Source organism: Rattus norvegicus, chromosome 10 (assembly GCF_021556685.1).
Source record: "Rattus norvegicus strain SHRSP/BbbUtx chromosome 10, alternate assembly SHRSP_T2T, whole genome shotgun sequence".
Classification (NCBI taxonomy): Eukaryota; Metazoa; Chordata; class Mammalia; order Rodentia; family Muridae; genus Rattus; species Rattus norvegicus.
Window position 1 is genome coordinate 51,959,229 of NC_141543.1, and position 17,021 is coordinate 51,976,249.

Here is a 17,021-nt window from a genome sequence, read left to right on the forward strand (position 1 = left end):
AACTCAGTGGCTATAGCTGCCTGCACAGGGCCTGGACAAGACTGAGCTCACGAATATTCAGTCACGGATGGAGGACAGGCTCATGGGGCCCAGCCACTCTCCAGAACCCATGACCGGGGAGCTCACAGAACCCAGGAGTAAGTCTACTGTTGCTCTTGTGCGACGTGGACATAGTATAAAGCTGCTCTAAGTTCATACCTTTACCCACAGATCAATGCAGTTCTCAGTAATCACCAGGGACCTTGCTTTACACAGTGGATGGTGGTTAACGCAGTTCACAGAACTGGTGAAGAGAGGAAGTGGCTGTGAGTGCTCAGGCACAAAGCAGACATCTGCACCACACTCCCTCCCCAGAGCTCAAGGAGAGAATGGAAGAAAGGCGGAAAATACTGTAAGAGACAGTGTCTTCTGATGTGACAGGGCCACTGCGCTCTTGAACTCGACAGCAGCTGTGGCTGCCTGCTCACGCGCTGCAGAACCCAGTCACCATTCTAGCGTGAAGGAGGGAAGGATTACGTGAGCCCCCACCCATAACAAGGATGGCTGATGGATTCTGGGGAAGGAAGAGTCAGTCTCTTTAAGGGTGTGTGGCTCCTGGCAGCCTGGCCCGGCTCCAGCTCCAGTGGACGGCCCCACACCAGGAAGTACACAGACAGCACAGATAGGAGGCCATGAGCCATTAGAAAAAGGACACGAAATTAGAGAGATAGAAGGTGAGGGTGGATGGGGAGTCACAGGGAGGAGTTAGGGATGAATGCATATGAAACTTTCGCAGAAATGATTAAAGCGTTTGATTTTAGAGTATCTTTAAAAATCCTTAAAGGCAAAAAGATTTTAAATAAGGATGGACAGATGTACAAAAATAAACATTCAAAATATTTGGGAAAAATGTAATTGTTGAAATTAGGAACAAATGAGGAAATTAGGAAATCAGAAACTAAATAAATACAAGATATAGGACATGAGGGGATGGGGAGATAGTTCAATATGTAAGTGCACCTGCTGTGCAAGCTTGTGGACCTGAGTTCGAATTCCCAGCTAAAAGGCCAGGTGTGGCCGCACATACCTGTAACCCTGATGCTGTGAGGGGTGGAGATGGGATGGCTGCTGGGGCTTGCTAGCTGGCTCCAGGTTCAATGACAGACTATCTCAATGAAATAATGCAGAGAGTAGGGGAGCAGGACCTCAATGTCTAATGTCTGGCCTCTGAACATGTGTTCATGGGTATACACACATAGATACACAGACACACATAGAGAGACACGACATATAAGGCTCAGGAGGGGGAAGCCAAGGTGTGCCATACAGGACAGAGGTAAGAAAACTGTGTGGCTAGATACACCACAGTGAGCAATGTGGTTGTTCCTCCAACTGTCTTGCCTCACTTTTCTCTGGGCACTAACACCAAAACACCTCCTCTGAGAATCCAGTCGTGCATGCCACTTGTGTAAACCTTCAATGGCTTAGCTAGGCTGTACAGGCTGCTTTTCCTTAACTTATCTCAGAGTCTACCACAGCTGGCACAAATACGGCTAGAGCCGAAAGGTGTTTGAGACTCACCCTGTGATCACTGACTCGGTGGGGAGTCACCACAGCCGGTTAGAGCCATTGGACGAAAAGTCACTGGGGAACCAGATGCTCAAATGATCTGCTTTTTCACAGATCACCTCCCAGCTACAAAGGACGAAGTATGTCTTTCCAGTGAAGAAGAAAGCCGGTGAGCACCACGTTTATCATTCATTCCCCAGTCCCTGACTGCACATGCAAAGTGACCAGCCAGCTCACCCTGCTGCAGTCACTTCCCTACTGTGATGGACTGCCTCCTCACAAATCACCGGCTAAAACGAGTCCCTCCCACGTGAAGTTGCTTCTCTCCACTTATCTGGTCATGTCGCTGGGAAAAGCGACTAATACATCTATTAAAGGCACAGTGTTTCATTGTTGGCAGTTACCAACATAGCCAGATAGCTCGCAGAAAACATCTCTGAAATCATCCAGAAAGGCCCACCTAGAGACTAAGATTCACATCTACCCAGGTTGGGGTTGGGGAGAAAATGAACTCCAAACTGACCAGGGGAATCAGTTCTGTTATGGAAACATCTTAAATCTAGAACATATAAACGTAAGTCTATAAACCAGTGAAAATAATCCCAAGTGAGTTTAATTTATTATACAAATTATTCTTCAGTGAAGCTGTAAAAAAAAAACCAAACAAACCAAGATCATCTTCTTCATTTTAACTTGGAAAAAAGTCTGTGATGACTAAGAATTGCGAGCGGAGAGGGAATCAGTGGGCAGCACCGGTGTGCGGATGTGGAGGCTGAGTAACACCGAGAGTCCTCTCAACATTCACTTATCTCTGTCAGCTTTTAAACATGAAATGGAAGCAAAGGGCAGGCTGGAAGAAAAGCAGGGACCTAAGAGTGTTCTCATTTTAAGCACTTTTCACAGATTCATTTTGTTTTAAACCATGAATATGTAAATTAGTTTTGAGCAATGAAAGGTGTATGTGTGTGGGGTGTGCGGATCTTCACAAGTAGAGGACTAAATGTGAGCCCTGTATCTCACCTCAAACAAAAACCTATTCTAAATCATAAAAGGCCTTCATGTAAGCCCTGACACTCTGAAATCTCTATAGAGAAAGGCTTCGAGAGCAAGCTCAGACGAGGACTCTAAAAATAACTCCAATAGCTCAAGAAGGAAGAGCGAGGCTGGCAATTGAATTGTATGACATTGAAAGGCTCTGGCGCAGCAGAGGAAGTGACCTCCGGAGCAGACAGACCACCTATAAAACAGGAGAAAAACATCTCTGCAAGCTATTATCCTGACAGCGGGCTAGCATCCAGATTCTCCTGACAGTGGGCTAGCATCCAGATTCTCCTGACAGTGGGCTAGCATCCAGAATACATGAGATAGAAGGCTAAGAGCTATCAATCCGTTGGTGGGTAAAGGGAATGAGTAGCTTCAAAGAAGAATATGGCCAGCAAACATGAAAAATTGGGACAACCTCACCCACCAGGGGAACACAAATCAAAAGTACACAGAGATTACCTCATGCCAATCAAAATGGCTATCAAGAAAACAAGCAACGACCAACTGCCAGCAAGAATTCAAGGGAAAGGAGCTTTCTATCCTGCTGGTGGAAAATGCAAGGAGTATGGTAGGGCCTCGAACACCTAAACATAAGATGACGTATGACCTGGCTATACCACTCCTAGGCTGTGCCTGAAGGAGACCAAGTCATTATACAACAGAGACCTACAAACTTATGATTACCATGATGTTAGTCACAAGAGCCATGGTATGGGATCAGCATCAGTGGGATCTCTCCATCAACAGACAAAATGATAAGAAAATATGGTACACGTACACAGTGGAGTTTTATTCAGCCATAAGGAACAACAAAACTATGTTGTTTGCCCCCAAAATGGATGGAACTAGAGACTGTCATGTTAAGTAATATTAGGTAGAAGAGGGACCGGCTGGGAGGAGGAAGGAATTGAGCAGGAGGGAAACTATGAGTGATACACACATGCACATGGTGCACACATATACACAATTCACATGTATACACGTGTGCACAAACATGTATACACAGTACACACTGTACACACCATACACAGGAACACAAGGTACACACACAAATATAAACAATTCATAATGAAACGCATTTTGTTTTTTGGTTTTTTGAGGCAGGGTTTCTTGTGTAGCCTTGGCTATCCTGGAACTTACTCTGTAGATCAGGCTGGCCAGGAACTCAGAGATTTATCTGCCTCTGTCTGCTGAATGCTGGGATTAAAGTGTACGACACCATTGCCCAGCTGAAACCCACTATGTGTGTAAATTACACACCTATAAAACATGAGTGGAAACGAAAGCAAGTAGAAGACCCTGGGCTCAGCCATCAGTACTTGGGGACAGGAAGACTGGAGAGAATAAATCCCACTTTTAACGTCACAAGGATAAAATTACTTAGAAGTAAGTCTAACCGAGGAGGTCAGTGAAGTCGTTAGCTCAGGGGAAAGAGACTGATGACGCACAAACAGAAGGTCTCCATGGTCTCGAATCTGAGGAATCAGGACTGTCAAAACGCCCAGGTACTGGCTGATTTTGTATCAACTTGACACAAGATAGAGTCAGAGAGAGAGAGAGAGAGGAAGGAGACTTGTTGAGGAAATGCCTCCATGAGATCCAGCTGTAAGGCATTTTCTCAATTAGTGATCAAGGGGGGAGGGCTCATCCCATTGTGGGTGGTGCCATTCCTGGGCTGATGGTCCTGGGTTCTATACGAAGGCAGGATGAGCAAGCCTTGGAGAGCACCCCTCCATGGCCTCCGCATCAGCTCCTCCCTCCAGGACCTGCCCTGTTTGAGTTCCTGTCCTGACTTCCTTTGGCGATGAACAGCAATGTGGAAGTGTAAGCTGAATAAACCCTTTCCAACTTGCTTTTTGGTCATGGTGTCCGTCGCAGCAATAGAGACCCTGACTAAGACAGTCTACAGTACCCAACATTATCTAACAATCACTGTCAAAATCCCAATAGCATTTGTCACAAAAGTAAGGAAAAAAGTTCTAAAAACACAATCCTGAAGAAACAAAACAATCTTGGAAAATAACAGTAATGGGAGCATCCTGACTTCAAACCATGTTTCAAAGCTATCAGACCTTAAACAGTATGGTACTACCACAGAAAATGGCAGATACAGTCAAGTAAGCTTCACTGAAAGCTCTGAGGCTACAAAACCAGGAAAGGCCGTCTTTTCAGTATTGGTGTTGACAACACTAGATCTCTACAGGCAAAAGACAAGCTGAAGTAAGATCATTTTAGATACGATTTTAGGCTATAGAGTTAAAAAAAATTAGGGATTATACCATATACAAACATCAACTCAGAATGGACTCAATTATCGTGATCTCAAAATCAAAGAAGAAATCATAGAGGGAGAGCCATGGTGCCAGGATTGGTAAGGACTTTTTGCAACCCAGAACATAAAGCTAAACTAAAAGGGCAGCCCACAGAATGGAAGATGTCTAATGTATCTGATAAGGAGTTTAGATCACAATATATAATTTATATAACTCAATAGCAAAAGGGAGAGAAAGGACTCAAATAGACATCTCTGAAAAGAAGATGAAAATGCTCAGCCACTGTTCTGTAATGAGCTTTGCAGATGACAATCGGCCTCCACAAGCCAGAGGACCCAAATTCAGATCCCCAGGACCCATGAAGACATGGCAGTGATCACCAGCAATCCCAACATGGGATAACACAGAGTTAGGGAGGCCCTGGGGGGCTTGGTGGCCAGACAGTGCAGCCGACCTGGGGGCTTTAGGTCAGCAATAAGATAGAAAGCAGTTGGTGGAGACACTGGAAGTCACCCTCTGGCTCCGCATGCACACATGTACCCACATGCACATACATACACATATATGTACATGCAATACAGGCATGATCACGTTGGCTTATCACAAAGGTGTGTACCTGAAATCCCAGTTATTAGGAAGGGTGAGACGAGGGGAATGAGATAAGGTAGGAGGCTATGGCGGGGAGGGGGTCCACAGACTTGAAGCCACTCTGGGCAACTAGCAAGACCCTGTCCCAAAATTTAAAAAACACAAAAGTGGTGGGAATGTATCTCAACAAAACAAAATACTACAGCCATACAGTCACACCTTAAATATATACAAGGTTTATCATTGCCTCAGTAAAGTTGGAAAAAATAGAAACAAAACTAAACAAAAATCTAGTTAAGCCTGTGGGTGTCTACTCAAAGGTTCTGGGCTACTTAGCCTCGAGTAGTACTGGTTGGTGAGAAAGCTGTCTGCTCTCCTACTGCCCTTAAATTGATAGCATGATTTTCAAGAAGCAGGATTTCAGATTAGTAGTTTTAATTCATTAAATAAAAATTACTGTAACTTAAAACCCAGTATCTAACATAATGTTTCATGGATGAAGGGCTATTTTGGTAACCACTCAAACACAAAATCATGCAATGTCCCTAGTAACTTTTCTATTTTCAGTAACAAACATTTTCCATGTTTTGAGATTTCCTAAAAGATAGAAAACAAAAAACTGGAATTTCTATGGTGGGGGAGGGGAGATCCACAAACCAAAGCTGTGTCTGTGAACCTCCCCCGGGCAATGCAGGGGCACGTACCTCCCCAGGTGTGGATGTGGATTCCCTTCCACCACACGTAGAGAAAAAGCAGGGCGGACAGGAAGAACTGGGAGGTGGTGTTGGCCCAGGCCGACCCTCTGCAGGAGAAAAAAACCATGGCTAGTTTGAGTGTGCCCTTCCAAACACAAACCGACTGAACAGCCCCCGCCCAGCCCCCGCCCAGCCCCTGCCCCCAGAAGCTTGTGTTCCGCAGTGAGCTTGGAGTGTGTATGCTGTCTTCCTTTCTTTTTGGCTGAATCCATGTGTAATAGCTTTATCTGTCTTTGTGGAGATGAATCTGCTGTTCATCTCTGTGACACTGAAGGGCCTTAATCTGTATTGCTTTCTGCAAACTGTCAACTTTAAACAATGCTCAATAAACCATGTCTTAGATGAAGACTAGTCAAAGGAACTGAGTGACCGGCTTCTCTATTCATTTGCTCATCCAAGCCATGACTTTACTCCACAGGATTTGAGCAGGTTTGTTTTCCATAGAATATAATCCTGGGCATCATCCGTGGGAGCCCTTCCTACCACAGGTACACGCCGGGCCAGCGCGGCACCACACTCGGCAGCACCACACTCGGCCTTCTTATGGACTTTCCCAACCCATGTTGACCCTCACACTTTATTATTCATGAACCCATCCCCATATCTCCTCCTCCTTTTTCCATACTCCAAACTATCCCAGGCTATCTCTTCAGGAAAAGCCCAACATTCTGTCTCTGAGGCCCTTCATGGGGGAACCTGGGCCCTCTATGATGTCTAGTCTACCCACTGGTCCATGGTGTGCTCCCTCTGTGCTCTGACCAACGCCTGGGTGACGGTTGCCCTTGGTGACAACTTGGCTAAATTAAGAGGTGTCTAGAAATGATTAAAAACAAAACAACAACAAAAAGCCACCAAACAAAACAAAAAACCGATGTGGTTCTGTGGGGCATGTACAGAAGTGGACATAGGCAGAGCTGACTGAAGGGAGACCACACCACCCAGCAAGCCAGCGGTCCAGACACAAAGAAGTTAAAAGAAAAAAGGAGAGAGAGGAGGGAGAGGGCAAGAAGCCATGGCAGGTGACATTAAGATTTTGTTCTGTGTATTTACAGGTTGTTATTAATGTTCTTAAGGGATAGATGGTACTGGGCTTTATATGTTTAGGTGGGCAATTATACCTTATCAATTGGGTCAAAAAAAAAAAAGAAGAAGAAGAAGAAGAAGAAGAGGAAGGAAGCATGCCCAAGGCTTCAAGCACCCTTTCCTTTCAAGGTAAGTTAGCATCCACTGTCATCACACTACAGCCTCATCCTTATTTAGCTCTTATCCAAGTGACACAAACCTAGACACATCTGAGGAGAGGGACACAGTCAGAGAATGCCCCCAAGACTGTTCTGTGGGGTGTTGCCTTGGTTTCCTTCACTAATGACTGATGTGAGGGCCCAACTCACTGTGGGTGGGGCCGGCCCTGGGCAGGTGGTCCTGGGTGGTATAAGAAATATGAGAAAGCAGGCTGAGCAAGCTTGTTGGCAGTGTTCTCCACGGCCTCCAGGTCAGCTCCTGTCCTGACTTCCATGATGTGAGGTGGAAGTGTAAGCAGAATAAACCCTTTCCTCCCCAAGTTGCTTTGGTCGTGGTGTCTTATCACAGCAATGCAACCCTGACTAAAACAAGCTTCTACAGCTTTTCACATTGAACATGCCTCCCGTGACCCCACAGAGAGCTCCCAGGCCTTCAGTGCCAGTTTGAAATGTCTGAGGCATCTTCAAAGGGTAGATGGCCACTGTTAGACTGCCCAACTCCTATCATGTAAGTCCATCCAAGGGTTCCCCTTTTGCAATGTGTATGTGTGTATGTGTGTGAGCATGCATGTATGTATGCATGTGTGTATGTATATATGCATGTATGTATGTATGTGTACAAACACACACACTCCTCTTCCAGGAAACTGGTTGATACAATCTGCAGATTCTAGCATGAAAAAGATAACATGGGGAACCCAAGCTTTGTGTGTGCCAGGCAAGCTTTCTACCACTGAACTTCCTCCCTACCTTGTTCCTCTTTAATCATGGCTGACATGATTTCACTGATACTCAGCCCACATTAACATGTGCATGGAAACCAAACAAATCACAGCAAAGACACCCAACAGTTAGCATAACTCACTGTATACTCTATCTGTTTTTATTCTCCTTAATTTCTAACATAGTAACTTCTTTTTAGTTATATATTTTTAATTCCATCTTCCCTTTCCTTCTGCCAACCTACCCGCCAAACACACACATGGGCGGGCACACACACACACACACACACACTGCTCTCTTTCAAGTTCATGGCCTTTTTTTCTTAGTTGTTGTTATATATCTATGAGTACACAGTTTTGACCCACTGTAATGAATACAGTGCCCTGAACACACAAACAGTTGGGCTCAGTCTTCATTGGCTGGTGTGATTCTCTAGCCACATACGCAGAGGCTAGCTCTGGGCTAGGGTGAGGAAGGGCCATCAGGATACCACTGGGGTAGCCCTAACTCTTTTCTCTCATCACAGGGTCTTCTCATCACGGCTCAAGAAGGAACTGGGCTCAGTCACTTAGAATTCAGAGGCCCTGAGAGAAGAAGCCCTTCAGACCGCTGCCTGTCACCTACCTCAGCCTCCAGGTGGCAGCAGCTTGCTTCTCAGGACTAACACTGCTACAACCACTGAAGACTTCACATTGCTTCCTCCAACAGGGTCTGTCTCTCCACCTAATCTCTGCTCCCCTTCTCCCACAACAGGAGCTAGCTAGCTGCTCCGCTGTGGGCCCTTGGGCCAGCTCTTACCTCCCGCAGAGCACCGGAGCACAGACTGCTAGGTGCCTGCTTACGGGTCCACCATCCCTGCTTCACTCACCCGTCCCCAGCCCTAGGGCGCACAGCAGTCTTTGTTGGATGAATGGGTTTCGACTTACACCACTCCGAGGTCCAAGGCATACAGCAGGAAGGCATTCATGCCCACGTTGACAACATTTGCTGCGATCCCAACGATAACTTGGGGCATAATGATGCCCTAAAATTCCCAAACAAATAGGAAAACATTACCATTTTCAAAAGGCTGTTGGCTAGGTTGCCAGGTGAAACTCATAGCTAACTAGGTGGCGGTGGTAAAGTCTTACAAGGAAAGCCAGGAATGGCAACAGTCAAATGAGTCCTCTCCTTTGATACAGCTTCTTACCGAGCCTCCCAGAATCCTCTGGTGGCTGTTTCTAAAGCCCTGTTCAGTACATCAAAGCAGCAGGGAAAAGAGGGAGGGAGTGGTCTTAGGAACAACACACAGGCTTTGGGGGTGCTGGGGTTCAGACCCCACCGCTCCTCAGGGCTGTGCTGAGGATCTCCCATGCACAGCACCCAGAAACGCACGCTTCGAAGCAAGTGAGTAGAAAGATGTCCAGCCCTTTGCTTAACGATGTATGGTGTTCCTTTTGTTGTTCTTTTTAAGACAAAGTCTCACTATGTAGCCCTGGCTATTCCTTATGTAGACCAGGCTGGCCCTGAACCCACAGAGCACCTAGTGTTGAAATTAAAGGCATGCAGCCATTGTGCCTGCAACACTCATTCCTATTATCTATGCTACACTTCCCTAGTCCTCAGATTCAACTTCTCACTAGTCCTGACGTTAAACTTCTCCAGCATTCAAACAGAGCTATTTCCTCTGGCTTAGGTTTTCTATTTAAAGGCTAGCGAGCTGTCCGTAGGGACAGGACGCGGAAGTAGGGCTCAATTTCTGCACACCCATTTCTGGCCCTCTCCTTCGATTCCCCTCTGTCTTGCATGCAGCACGCCCAGTGTCCTGCCCACACTTACAAGTGTAGCTTCAGTAACTCTAGACCCTCCCAGTCAGTCCAAAATGCAGTCAGGCCCCCAGGCCCAATGCAAAGCCAGCAGCTAACCCCAAGAGTAGGGGAAGGGTTAGATGTGAAGGCCACAGAGAGACATAAGGAAGACTGGGTTGAGTAAGATAGGACGGCCATCCTTTCTGTACACACAACCCCAGGGCCTCATGTTTCCAAAGTGTGTGAGAGTCACAGAAATGAATCACAGGGGAACAAGGTACAAATTATTACAGAAAATTCCTTCGAGACATTTGCTCTACGTTTCCCACAGTAGAGCAAACACGAGAGAGTACCTGGCTCTGTAAATACCGCGTCTGTAGCTGGAACAGGAATGCCGCCTAGAAGATTAAACAGAAAACACAGGAGCTCAGTTGGGTTCTGCTTCTGGTGTCTGTGCGTTTCTGTGGGTCAAACCCAGGGTTTCACACTCAGCCAACGACTGCTGCAGAGTTAGGCCACAGCCCAGTTTCCATCACATGATAATTTTAAATATTAGCGGGTTTCACTATAAGGTTTCCATGCATGTCAAATTCTCAAGTCCTACAGTTTTTATTAAGCTTTTGGCCTATATCCTGGCCAAAAAGAAAAAGGGCTTCATTTGGCACTTCATGTACATACGTATATGTGTATATATGTTTATAAGCACACATATATGTAGGTGTGTAAAATTGCCCGATTCCCCGATCACTGTCCCCCAGAGCTCTAGGCCCTTTCCTGTTGGTCCCCTTCCTCCCATTGCTTCCCCTTCTGTTTTGATGACATGTGCCCCCCGGCCCTGTCTTGCTGTCCTCCCTCTGTATAGACACCTCCTCTCCTCTCATAGCTCCCTTTCTACTTTTGCGTCACATCACACACAAACATATATATGCAAATATACAAACATATATATGAATATATACATACACACACACATATATAAATATACACACACACAACATAAACACAGAGAGATATTTAAACCTACATTCTGCACAATAGAGAAAAGATGCAATATTTGTTTCTTTGAGTCTGGCTTACTTCACCTAATACAGTGATCTCCAGTTCTAGTCATTTTCTTTTCTTTTTATATTTATTTATTTTTGTTTTTACTACTGTGTATATATGTGCACACATGTGCCATAGCACTCACATGTGGAGGTCAGAGAACAGCTTGGCAGGAACTGGTTCTCTTCCAGCACGCGTGACCCCGAGGATCGAGCTCAGATCATGTTTACCAGCAAGCACTTCGTCTCAGTGGCCCGGCAGTTTCATTTTTCTTTACAGCTAAGTCGAATTCCATTGTGTACACGCTCACCTTCTTATCCGTCCATCTGTGATGGAACCCAGGCTCGTCCCACAGCTTGGCAGCCGTGAAACAGAGATCTGCAGGCGTGACCGTGGTACGCTGGTGTTCTTCAGTTGTACAGCACCAAGTGATACGATGGGAACATTTAGCTTTCTGAGGGGCCTCTATGCTGGTCTCCATGGTAACCAGTGCAGTTTACACTTCCACCTCCTGGCCGGCACTTGATGTGACTAGTTTTCTTGATACGATCTAGTCGCCCTGCCTCACGTGGACTGTCAATGCACTTTTAATTTGAGTTTCTCTGATAGCTAAAGACATCGAATACTTTTTCAGATATTTATTGGGCACTTTTATTTCCTCCTTTATTCAATCCATTAGCATTTAAATGCTGGCCTTCTTTGTATATTCTAAACATTTTTCCCATGTGGGATGGATAACTGGCCAGGATTGGTTCCTCTTCTGATGATTATTTTCTGTGCCATGAGGAAGCTTTTAAGTTCCACGTCTTCCCACTTGTTAAATCTTGGGATTATTTCCTGTGCTGTTTGCCTTCTCAGAGAGCCCTTACCTGTGCCTGGCTCTCCGTGTGCTCTCGGTTTCCCATTATACTTAAGGTCTGCGGTCCATCCTCCAGTGATTTCAGTGCTGGACGAGAGGAGCGGATCTACTTAGATTCTTCTGCATGTGGAGTGCTGCCTTCCTCGGACCAGTCACCCCTCTCCTTGTCAAGGACTGGGAGTCTGTGTGTGAAGTCACTGCCCAGTCCTCTATGCTAACGTTGTCTCTGTTCTGTCCTGGTTTTTAGGATACGTCCTTTCTGATTATGTGACATCAAAATCCAGAAAACAAGATTCACCCTAAAGAAATGCCAGGGTGAGTAGTTGAAAGATTTGCTTCCTGAAGACCAGAAAAGAGCGGGTTCTAAGTGGCAAATCCCAAGCCTCAAACATCTGTGGGCATGAAGTATTCTGGAGATGCAATCAAAGTAACCCTATCCTGGCCAGGGTGGCCCTGTCTGTGACACTGCATTCAGAAATTGAAGGATAGAGCGTTTTGAGTCTGCCTAGGCCATATAGCAAGATGGTTTTTAAAAAGAAAAGGAAAGAAAAGAGAGGCACCATGGAATAAGGAATCAGGAACAGCACTGTGATAAATATGAGATGCAGGAATCTTGAACCTTGAGCTGCTTCAAGACAGAAGCAATGGCCTCTAGCCCAATCTTTCCAATGAGCCTCCCAACTGCAGGTGTACAGGAGCCAGGCTAGTCCCCAGAAGGCAGGAAGCTCAGTCCCAGAGCCCCAGTGCATGACCCTCAGGGATACTGTGGACATGGATCTGTGCACCAGGCTCCCCAACATCCAAGTAGCCCTGACCCGGTGTCTGGGTAGGGGCAGCCAGTTGGGGCTCCTCTCTGGCCACCTGCTCTGTTCCCCAGTGAGACATAGGTATGGGTTCAACTTCAGTGTGATCATGTCTCCGACCAGCCTCTGCCTCACACTGGGAGCCCAGTATCCAAGGAGCCACTAGGAATCTAGCCAGCTTGGTCCTTGAGAAAAGGACTCAGGACCCCAATCCCAGGGAGCCAATCTGGAGCATAGCCAAGTCTTGCTCCTCCTCCCCTACCCCCACCCTCCACCCCTGCAGCCCCAAGGGCAGGAAGAAACAGCTTTATTCTCCTGCTGCAGTTTGCTGGCTTGCTCTCCTGTGTTGGATTTTATATTGGGTTGTTCCAGCAGCATTAATTGGATTTGGCCTTCCCTCACTTTTATCTCTCAGATGTCTATTCCATGGGCTTTTTTCTACATTTTCTTTCTCTGGTTTTCTCCTTAAATTTTTTTTCAGTCCCCCCCCACCCCGCTCCATCCCCCATAAACACTTTTTTTTTGCTTGTCCATGTCTTTATATTTAAGCCTTTGCCTTGATCAGTGTTGATATCAATAACTGCCTATGTAAAAAAAAACAAAAAAACAAAAAAACAAAAAAACAAAAAAACAAAAAAACAAAAAAACAAAAAAACAAAAACAAAAACAAAAAAAACAGACCTCTCAATAAAGGAGAACCCACTCAGGGTCTTAGAAGAACTATAATACACTGAACCCAAATGAACAGAAGAAAAGCCATATCAAAGATGGGCTCTGAGACGAATAAGGTAGAGTAAAGAGCACAGAGAGCATGAGACAGAGTTGGTTATTTAGAACAGACAAGATTGATGGGCTTTAGGGCTGAACCAACCAAAGAAACAAGACCCAAAGCAATAAAATTAGAGGCAAAAAGGGAATCATTAGGTCACACTTTAAAAATGACAATAGGGGCTGGAGAGGTGGCTCAGAGGTTAAGAGCACTGACTGCTCTTCCAGAGGTCCTGAGTTCAAATTCCAAGCAACCACCTTGAGATCTGATGCCCTCTTCTGGTGGCTGAAGACAGCTACAGTGTACTCATCCATAAAATAAATGCATAATTCTTTTTTTAAAAAAATGACAATAAACCAGAAGGCTTAGAAGAAATGAGTAAGTTTCTTGACACACATGAACTACCAAGACTGAATCAAGAGGGACAGGCATCTGGTCATCAGCAGTGAGGCTGAGGCAGCTCCCCCAGAAAAACAGAATGCTGGGACCAAAGTGGTTCGATGCTGAGTCTGTCAGACCTTAAGAAGATCCAACAGCAAGGCGCCCCAAACGTTCCATAAAAGTGAAATAAAAAGAACGCTCATAAAGCCATCCTACAGAGTCAGGTAAGGACACAGTAACAAACTACTAACCTCTTTCCTTAATGTACACAGATGCAAACAAACAAAAATACGTGCAGACCAAACCATCACATTTCAAAGCATTTTCTCTATGAGACAAAGGCATCTACTGTTACCATTTTGAGTCAACATAGCACTTGAACTCTTAGCCAGAGCAACAAGGCAAGTGAATGAAAAAAGGAAAACAAGTAAAGAAGTCAAATTATCCTGATCTGCAGATGCTACTACCCTATACTTAAAAGGGTTCCAAAGCTCCACCAGAAAACTCTTAGGTTTGTTAAATAATTTCTGCAAAGCAGCAGGATGCAAGATCAATAACTTTCTTCCATGACTCCAGTGTGCTCACCAAAAAAGAAATCAAGACCACTCCACGTACAATACCATTGAATGATAAGTAAATGCCAAGTATTGGCATGAAGGAGGTGAAAGGCCTCCAGAATCAAAGCTCTAAAGAAAGAATAGGAAGGGGATACTAGAGAATGTAGAGGTCTCCCATGTTCATGCATTGACAGAATCAATAATGGTAAAATGGCTGTATCATGATCATCTAAATATTCAATGCAATCCCCATCAAAATTCCAATAACATTTTCCATGGAAACATATAGGATAACATCTCTAAAAGCACACTGAATGTCCAAAGCAATCCTGAGTGAAAAGAGCAATGCTGGAGGGATCACAATATCTGACTACAAATTACACTACAGAGCCATAGTGACAGAGATGGCAGACTGGTCCCAAACAGATCATTATGGGGGAGGACCTAGAAGTCAGCCCACACAGATGCTGACTTGCAACAAATAAACCAGAAACATGTTAGAGGAAACACACCTTCCAATGAGTGGCAAAACTGGACCACAGAACTATAAAAGACTGAAAGTCCAACACTTCTCACTCCCTCTGTCTCTCTGTCTCTCTCTGTCTGTCTGTCTCTCTGTCTCTGTCTCTCTCTGTCTCTTTGTCTCTCTGTCTCTCTGTCTCTCTCTCTGTGTGTGTGTGTGTGTGTGTGTGTGTATGTGTGTGTGTGTGTGTGTGTGTATAAATCAACTCAAAATGGGCCAAAACTCTGAAAATCTACAACTACTAGAGGAAAACGCTTGGAAAGTACCTCACACTAAAGGCATAGGCAAGAACTTTCTAGAATAGGACCCCAAAGCCCAAGAAATAATAGGGGGGAGAACCAAATGGGATTGCATCAATTTAAAATGTCTTACATGCAGCAAAGGAAACAATAAAATGAAGAAGTGGCCCACAAAATGGAAGAAAGTGTTTGCCAGCTACTAGCCTCCCAGAGGATTAATATTCAGAACGTACGGAGACCTCAAGACGGAAACACAACAAGCAGGAGCAAACCAACCTACAAACTGGGCAAAAGAACCAAATAGACAAGCTTCAGGAGGAGGGGGCCCACAGATTTATGAAAAAATGCCCAATGCCCTTAGCCATCAAGAGAATGCAAATCAGATTCCACCTCAGCCAAGTCAGGATGGCTTTTATCAGAAACACGACGAGTCCTGAAAAGAATGTAGGGGATTCTTCACACGATCCGTGGAAAAGGAAATCAGTACAACCAATCTGGAAACCATTTTGGACATTCCTCTGGGATTTCAAGACAGAGCTGCTGCACTCATCTGCCTGCACCGCTCACGTGTATATGAGCATTACTGATGAGCATCTTGTATTACTGCATTGTTTTTCTATCACTGCCGCTCTATTCACAACTAGCCATGATCCTAGTTGTTTTCCTGTTAATGTGACGATGGCAATTTAAGGTCAGACAAGATGTCTCGGTGGGTAAAGATGTTTGCAAACTGAGCTTGACAACCTAAGTTCCATCTCCAGGACCCATCCGGTAGGAGGATGGGTCACATGTTGTCTTCTGACCTCCACACGTGTGTCATGACATAAGTGTACATGCACATACACAAAGTAAGCAAAATGTAATTAAGGCGATATGAAGGGTAAATGGTTTATTTTGGCTCACAGTTCAGAGGCACACAGTCCATGGCAGCAGGAAGTTCATGGCGGCGGCAGCCTGAAGCAGCCAGGCACGTTGTATCCACAGTCCAGAAGCAGAGGGAGTTGAGTACTTGTGTTCAACTGGCTTCCTCCCGTTTGGGCAGTCTTACAACCAAGCCCAAGGAATGATGCCGCCCATAGTGGGTAGGCCTTTCAAATCAACCTAATAAAGATAATTCCCCAAAGGCATTCCTGAGGCTGGTCTCCAGAGCAATTCTAGACCTCACCAAGTTGACATTTGAGAATAATCATCACACATTATGGAATCAGCTTTGGTAGCCATCAGTGAACAAATGGGTAAAAAAAAAATGCAGCTTACAATAAAACACTATTCCATCATTAGGACTAAAATCGTGTCATCTTTAGGAAAATGAACAAATTTGTGTCCCTCGCTTAAGTGAAAAGCCAGACTCAGAAGGACAATTATACATATTTTTCTCTCATACGTAGACTCGAGAGGGAGAGTTAGAACAGAGGAAGTTGAGAAGGGTCATGGGAACCAGGGGAAGGCGGAAGAAAGAAAGAGAGGAAATTGGGTATGATTTAAGAGCATTATATACACATATGAAAATGTCTCAATGGAATCATTACTTATCCATATTATTATGTCTATGACTGTACACTAATAATGAAACACAGCAGCTGTGAAACTTACAGGAAGGGCAGGGATGCAAATCATCACATAAACCTGGGCTAGCCTGGAACAACAAGACAGCTTTCAGCCGACAGTGAAGTGGTTTCTGGTCACCCTACCTTCTGGTTAAGCTCAGGGTATCTTGTAAAAGTTAAAACTGAACATCGATGTGGGAGTTACTGAGTCAAACCGGTTTCCTGCACTCTGTCTGCATCAGCAGCCTCTGAGGGCTGCTAAGTGGTTACGTAGGTAGAGGGAAGGGGCAGCAGAGACTTTTCAGTGTGAAAGGAGGGACCACAACCCCAACAGGAAAAC

The 17,021-nt window shown here is 45.2% G+C and overlaps 1 protein-coding gene across 2 annotated transcripts in view; it reads right to left on the reverse strand.

Annotated features, from left to right (window-relative positions):
• The window catches only part of Slc47a2 (solute carrier family 47 member 2), a 42,611-nt gene that overhangs the window by 20,308 nt on the left and 5,282 nt on the right, over positions 1 to 17,021 (reverse strand). For both annotated transcript variants that reach the window (XM_087573623.1, NM_001191920.1), the window contains 4 exon segments: positions 16,728 to 16,770; positions 10,313 to 10,357; positions 9,099 to 9,196; positions 6,158 to 6,255 (listed from right to left, as the gene is read on the reverse strand). In XM_087573623.1, the coding sequence (XP_087429749.1) occupies positions 6,158 to 6,255; positions 9,099 to 9,196; positions 10,313 to 10,357; positions 16,728 to 16,770 (284 nt within the window).